At 51.1% G+C, this 7,690-nt stretch overlaps 1 protein-coding gene across 1 annotated transcript; it reads right to left on the bottom strand.

Moving 5' to 3' along the window:
* Nucleotides 1-2,907: 2,907 nt before the first annotated feature.
* On the bottom strand, nucleotides 2,908-3,996 carry LOC118599740 (vegetative cell wall protein gp1-like; the record flags this gene model as incomplete). Its single annotated transcript, XM_036215620.1, has 1 exon — nucleotides 2,908-3,996. A coding segment is annotated over one exon (1,089 nt), but the record flags the coding sequence as incomplete, so codon positions are not given.
* Nucleotides 3,997-7,690: the final 3,694 nt, after the last annotated feature.

The raw sequence follows: 7,690 nt of genomic DNA, 5'->3' as shown, positions 1-7,690 counted from the left end.
AGAGGAGGAGACGCAGGAGTGAAGGATCTACTGGAGGAGCAAAGAGGAGGTGCAGAGGAGGAGACGCAGGAGTGAAGGATCTACTGGACGCTGATCCACTGCATTATCTGGATCACAACAGATGACTTGGAGATCTGAGATCTCCATCCTGGGGGGCAGCTAGATGCTGTCAGCTCCTCATAGCCTGTCAGCTGTTTGGTGGGGGCGGGTCAGCGCTGCAGCATCAGCTGAATCTGGACCGGTTCTGCTCTCAGAGCAGAATTTTTGGACCTCTAAGCAGACGCAGAGCTGCTCTGTTAGCTGAACCGCTGCAGACGTGCAGCTTCATCACAGGAAACTCGCTCAGACTCGTGTAGAAGTCGGACTCAAGAACTGATGATAGTCCGTCGAATGAAAGCAGAGAAAATCCTAACCAGGAAATACTCGGATTACTCTGCTCCTTCAGGGTGATAGACTCTGAATGACAGTGAAGGAAAAACTTTTTGTTATTAAATCAGACGTGTCAAATCGGACGACCAGAAGATCAAATCAAATGTTTTTAGAAAATCGTCTCAGGTTCATTCTTAGAAGGTCATTTCCTGCAGAGAGCGGCGAGGCGGTCCTTCCATCAGCTGTGCGCGTCACGACTCGCCGCTTCGTTTGTTTCTCTTGTTAATCAGTTCATGTAATTCTGTCTGTGCGTCTTCACAGAAACGCTGACGTGTTTGGTAGTAAATGATTTATTTTCAGTTTGATGGTTGAAGGATCAGATTATGTGAATTAAATAACTGGTAATATGATCCATAGAGGAGACCCCTCCCACTGCCCCCCCCATGACCTTAGTGTGACGTCTGCCAGAAGTCACACATTAATCCAAGGTTGTGGTTCCAGCGCTCCATCATTCCTGTTTGTGCAGCGAATCACAGTTTCTGTGACTTCAAAGGACAACAAGACCAACCAAACAAACAGAACCGCCTGGTTCTGGTTCTCTAAAGTTCTGCCAAGGCTCACTCATTCCTCTCTGAACCCGAGGTCCAGATGATAACATTTATATATATTAGGGATGTCCCGATCCGATCACGTGATTGGACCAGAGTCCACCGGAATCCACCGGAGTCCACCAGAGTCCACCAGAGTCCACCAGAGTCCACCAGAGTCCACCAGAGTCCACCGGAGTCCACCGGAGTCTACCAGAGTCTACCAGAGTCTACCAGAGTCCACCAGAGTCCACCGGAGTCCACCAGAGTCCACCAGAGTCCACCAGAGTCCACCAGAGTCCACCGGAGTCCACCGGAGTCCACCGGAGTCTACCGGAGTCCACCAGAGTCCACCAGAGTCCACCGGAGTCCACCGGAGTCCACCGGAGTCCACCGGAGTCTACCGGAGTCTACTGGAGTCTACCAGAGTCTACCGGAGTCTACCAGAGTCTACTGGAGTCTACCAGAGTCTAACAGAGTCTACCGGAGTCTACCGGAGTCTACCAGAGTCTACCAGAGTCTACCGGAGTCTACCGGAGTCTACCAGAGTCTACCGGAGTCTACCGGAGTCTACCAGAGTCTACCAGAGTCTACCGGAGTCTACCAGAGTCTACTGGAGTCTACCGGAGTCTACCAGAGTCTACCAGAGTCTACCAGAGTCTACCGGAGTCTACCAGAGTCTACTGGAGTCTACTAGAGTCTACCAGAGTCCACCAGAGTCTGAATGGATCAGTTCTGGACCGGCCCAGAACACAACTGCAGGCAGAGCCGTGAGGCTGAGGAACACAAAGACAATCCCAGCAGCAGATCAATGCTGGTGGATCGATTCTGGACCCGACCGGTCTGCAGACACACGTGTTTACTGTCATCTATGACACAATATCTGTGTACGTCCTTTAGAGCGTGACTGTAACCTCAGTAACACGAGAACATCCTGAACATGCTTCATGCTGCAGACACAGACAGTCTGCTCTGCGGAGGACTGTTTCAGCTGTTTCAGCTGTTTCAGCCGACCGATCCAGTCTGACAGCTCCGCCCCCCCCCCCGCCTCAGTGCTGAAAGTGGATTAGAGAGGTGAAATCAATGAGGCATCAGAGCTTTTCTCCGCATCACCTCGACCCGTCTGAGGATTGCTGCTCTGCATCATCTCCACCCGTCGGGGGTGGGGGGGGGGGTGTCACCTGCTCTGCCTCAGATTGAATAAAAACAATGACATCATCGAAGAGAGATCTGATGAGATCTTTACCGAAGGTTTCAAAGATTCCTTATGAACTCTGGTTGAACGGGTCGTTGACCTGAAGATTACAAAGGGTTAAGCTCCTCCCCCTTCAGTCCTTTCACTCTGTCAGTCAGTGTTCACGGTCGGATCAACAGATCCAGAAGATGAACTTCATAAATAGGAGGGGGTCTCCACATTTTGGTAAGTGAATCTGTCTTCAGTCTACCAGGAGCTGAACGTTCAACCGTCTGTGGGAGGGGCCGAGTCACCAGCTGCAGCATCAGCTGACATACAGGTATGGAATGAGGTCACTAATCCATATGCGCTTTGATTCTTTGATCAGAAACATCCTAAAAACGATCAGGATCTTTCTCCATCTCTGAGAGCATGGTGGCGCTTTATTTTGAAAATCCAGAGCTTAGCCCTGTTTTAGACACTTCCTGTTTGGTCTGATGATCTAAACTGATTCAGCTGCCGCTGCGTGTCTCTGTGGCACTTTAACCTTTAACCTTTGACCTGAAGGAGCCGCGCAGCCTCGTGATTGGCTGAAGAGAACTTCAGAGCAATAATTGGCTAATAGGTTCAGGATCAACAAACAGTCGCCTAAAAACGCTGACAGAAGCATCTTTGTTCTCCTGTGATTAGACCCAAAGAATCTGCTGACAGCAGCAGCTCGTCTTTGAGATTAGAATCTGTTTGTTCAACGTGTGTTCTAGAAGAGGCTTATGATGATCATTCAGATACCAGATTAATGAAGCGGTTCTCATCCTGCTTCATAACGAAGCAGGTGAAGCGGGTAAGGCAGGTGAAACGGATGAAGTGGATGAAGCGGGTGAAGCAGGTGAAGCGGGTGAAGCAGGTGAAGCAGGTGAAGCAGGTGTAGCGGGTAAAGCAGGTGAAGCAGGTGAAGCAGATGAAACAGGTGAAGCAGGTGAAACGGGTGAAGCTGGTGAAGCCGATAAAGCAGGTGAAGCAGGTGAAGCAGATGAAACAGGTAAAGCAGGTGAAACGGGTGAAACGGGTAAAGTGGGTAAAGCGGGTGAAGCAGGTGAAGCAGGTGAAGTAGGTTAAGCAAGTAAAATGGGTGAAACAGGTAAAGCGGTTGAAGCAGGTGAAACAGATAAAGCAGGTCAAGCAGGTGAAACAGGTGAAGCAGGTGAAACGGGTGAAGCAGATAAAATAAAAGGTGAAGTAGATGAAAAAGGGGGAAACAGGTAAAGTGGGTGAAGCGGGTAAAGCAGGTGAAGCAGGTGAAACGGGTAAAACGGGTAAAGTGGGTGAAGCAGGTGAAGCAGGTGAAGCGGGTGAAGCAGATGAAACAGGTGAAGCACGTGAAACGAGTAAAGCGGGTGAAGCTGGTGAAGCAGGTGAAATGGGTGAAACAGGTGGAGCGGGGGAAGCAGGTGAAACGGGTAAAGCGGGTGAAGCAGGTGAAGGAGGTAAAATGGGTGAAACAAGTAAAGCGGGTGAAGCGGGTAAAGCGGGTGAAGCAGGTAAAGCGGGTGAAGCTGGTGAAGCAAGTGAAGCAGGTGAAGCAGGTGAGGAGGATGAAGCGGGTGAAACGGGTAAAGCGGGTAAAGCAGGTGAAGCGGGTGAAGCAGATGAAACAGGGGAAGGAGGTGAAGCAGGTGAAACGGGTAAAGCGGGTGAAGCTTGTGAAGATGCTGAAGCAGGTGAAGCAGGTGAAGTGGGTGAAGCAGGTGGAGCGGGTAAAGCAGGTGAAACGGGTAAAGCAGGTGAAGCAGGTAAAATGGGTGAAACAGGTGGAGCGGGTGAAATGGGTGAAACAGGTGGAGCGGGTGAAGCAGGTGAAACAGATGAAGCAGGTCAAGCGGATGAAACAGGTGGAGCAGGTGAAGCAGATAAAACGGGTGAAGCAGATGAAACAGGTGAAGCAGGTGAAATGGATGAAGCAGGTGAAGCATTTGAAGCAGATGAAGCAGGTGAAGCAGGTGAAACGGGTAAAGCGGGTGAAGCAGGTAAAGCAGGTGAAACAGATGAAGCGGGTGAAACGGGTAAAGCGGGTGAACCAGGTGAAGCAGGTGAAGCGGGTGAAGCAGGTGAAGCGGGTGAAACATTTAAAGCAGGTGAAGCAGGTTAAACAGGTGAAACAGGTCAAGCAGGTGAAGCAGGTGAAGCAGGTCAAACAGGTGAGGCAGGTGAAGCGGGAGAATCAGGTAAAGCAGCTGAAGCGGATGAAGCAGGTGAAAGAGATAAAGCAGGTGAAACGGGTAAAACAGGTGAAGCAGGTAAAGCGGGTGATGCAGGTGAAACGGGTGAAGCAGGTGAAACAGGTGAAACGAGTGAAGCAGATGAAACAACTGAAGCAGGTGAAGCAGGTGAAACGGGGGAAGCAGATGAAACAGGTGAAGCAGGTGAAACAGGTGAAGCAGATGAAGAGGATGAAGCAGGTGAAGCAGGTGAAGCGGGTAAAGCAGGTGAAGCGGGTGAAGCAGGTGAAGCAGGTGAAGGAAGTGAAGCAGGTGAAACGGGTAAAGCGGGTGAAGCTGGTGGAGATGTTAAAGCAGGTGAAGCAGGTGGAGCGGGTAAAGCAGGTGAACCAGGTGAAGTAGGTGAAACAGGTGAAGCAGATGAAGCAGGTGAAGCAGATGAAGCAGGTGAAGCGGGTAAAGCAGGTGAAGCGGGTGAAACGAATATCTGGTTCTGGTATCAGGAACACAAAGTCCTGCAGTCGTCTGTGAGGAGAACAGCTCTGTTCACTGACGTGTTTCCTGATAAACCTGCTTAGCATCACTGTCACTCTGGAGATCACAGCTTCTACGCCCACCGCTCCACCTCCACAGATTACCCACAATCCACCATGAAGATGTCATCGTCACGGCCTCCCAGCTGTCTCTGTGACGTTAGTAAGAGGAGAGTCAGACGACACAAGAGTTCTCCAGAATCTGAGCTACAGTACCACGGTTGTCCTGAATAAGCTGTGAGGATCAGTGCAGCAGGGGGTCAGGTGTTTCATCCCTGGGGGGTCAGAGGTCATGAATAGGTTCCTGTTCACCTTCACGGCTGGACGGACGAACCAGAAAGAAGCTTTTAATTTGAAAGTAAAGAGGACTGGTGTGAGGCTTCTGCCATCACGGTTCAGACTGACGACGCCTTTCTGCCGCGGTTTCAGGTCAGGGGAAACTCCGCCCCCCTTAGCCACCTGGTCATATGGGCGGGGCAATGTAAAACGGCCCCAATAATGCAGAACTTTGAGCTCTAAAATCTGATGTTTTACAGCGAGTCTCTGAAAGCGTCGCCGTAGCAACGCCTCCAGGGAGGAGAACCGTCCTGAAGATGAAGCGTCTCCGAGGCTGGAGGTCGCCGCTCTCCGGCGTGACCCCCCCTCTCTGATCCTGCAGAGAAAACAAGGAGCCGCACATCTGCAGCCCCCCCACGCCGCCAGGCCGCCACGCTGATCCCATCTTCAGCCCATTTCCATTTCCACACAACAGACGGCTGAGTGGCAGCGAGCGAGGAAAAATGTGTTCGGAGCAGAATGCAAATTGCTGATATCCATCTTTGAAAATGTTTACACCAACACGGGGGGGAGGGGGGGGGGCACGCCTCTGCAGAGAAAATCACTGAACAAGTTCTGAGAAAGGGATGAAGATCAGCTGCTCCTCATCATCACCTCCCAGCAGATGTTTGACCCCCCCCATCATCCTCTGTCTGCTGTGGATCCATCCTCGGTTCCAAATCCTCCATCACGGTGGAACCGCCTCTCCTAAAGTTCACCAGATCCAAACTCGCCGGACGAGTTCAACCGACAGCAGAATGCATGGAACAAACAACCACAAAAGATCTGGAGTGATCCCTATCGATCCCTATTGATCCACATTTATTCACATTGATCCATATTGATCCACTTTGATTCATATTGATCCACGTTGATCCAAAATCGATCACTATTGATTCACATTGATCCATTTTGATCCAAATCAATCCCTATGATCCACATTGATCCATATTGATCCACATTGATTCACATTGATTCACATTGATCCATTTTGATCCAAATCAATCCCTATTGTCTACATTGATCCCTATTGATCCTTATTGATCTGTGTTAATCCCTGTCAGGATTGGCAGGGGCGGGATCGCTGCTGTTCTACAGAACCAGAAGTCCAGAACCAGAACGGTACTGCTGGTACCTGCAGCCGCGCCTGAAGGGCCGGACTAGAGCATTACAGTTAAGCGTGTGGGAAGCGTGCTGCGGTCACACGTGTTCGGCCCCTCCCCTCTTAAAAGCATCGTTGTACTCCCCCCGCGGTGGGCGGCTCCGTCTAATCCCTGCAGCGGCGTGACTGCAGCCCTGCAGACGGGGAGGTTCCTGCTGGCTGAGATAATAGCAGAGCGCTGAAGTGGAGCGCTCTCACCAACACTCAGCCTCTCCAGCTCTGCATGTGGCAATTATCTCCCCCCTCAGCAGCATCGCCCCCATCTCCTGCCCCCCCCTCGTGTTTTCCTAATCTCTCCTTGACTCCTCTTCCTCCTCTTCTGCGCCTCCTTATCGCAGCTGAAGACAGTTGCAGCTCTCGTCTCATCTCCTCTGAACAGCAGATAATGACGGAGAGCTCTGCATAAAACATGCCCCCCCCCACCCCCCAGTACCAAAACAGAGGAACTACAAAGCAGGTCGTTTGGACTGAAGCGGAGCTTCTCTGCTGTGGGGGGGGGGGTAACAACATGTCAATGAGGATGGGGTAGTTCTGAAGACAGAAGCGTCTGCTGTCGTCTGCGCAGCCGCACATCCTGCAGAGCAGCTGCTGCATCCTCAGACCAATGAAACGTCTACAGAAACATGTGATGCACGTTTCAGGTTTTGTCGTTTTCACGCATCACCGTCGCCATTAAACGCACGTTTAAACTTCGACCAATCAGAGGAAGAACAAACCGTTTGATCATGAAGGAGAAATGAAGAACTGCGATTGGTTCCCAGCAGGAATTCTACGACACTAAGACTGTACGTCTGAAGGCGGAGAAGCCCCTCCCTGCTTGTCCAGTGTGAGCGCGGCGTGCTGACAACAGGTCACATGGGTGTGACCGCAGCATTAGAGAACCCTGGTTTTGTGATGCTCTTTACACCTGTGGGAATTCCACCCTTGTGTACCCTGACTGTACCTGGTTGAACCATCGGAAACCTTTATTTAAACGTAAAATAATGACAAACAGAACCAGAAGGGGGGTGGGGGTTAGTTGATCCCACATTCGCCTTTAATGACGATAAATAAGAACTTCCTTCAACCCAGCAGGTCACATGACCACCGGTCTGCTCCTTCTGTGTAGACGGCTATAGGTCAGGAGGTCACGTCAGGTGAGGCCTCACCTGGTTTGTGTTCCTGTTCATCCTTAGAACCAAACAGCTCCTCCTCTTCATGGGGGGGGTTGGGGGTGTCAATGTGGATCAATAACCAGACGACTGACTGGATTACCTGCAAGGTTAAGCCCCGCCTCTGTGGTTTTTCATGCCGGGTTTTTTGTGCCGTTTCAGGAACTTCAGTCACCTTCACTG

The sequence above is a fragment of the Oryzias melastigma genome, linkage group LG15, assembly GCF_002922805.2.
Source record: "Oryzias melastigma strain HK-1 linkage group LG15, ASM292280v2, whole genome shotgun sequence".
In the NCBI taxonomy this organism is placed as follows: domain Eukaryota; kingdom Metazoa; phylum Chordata; class Actinopteri; order Beloniformes; family Adrianichthyidae; genus Oryzias; species Oryzias melastigma.
The sequence above is the reverse complement of the archived record's forward strand: the minus strand, read 5'-3'. Positions and strand labels throughout refer to the sequence as shown.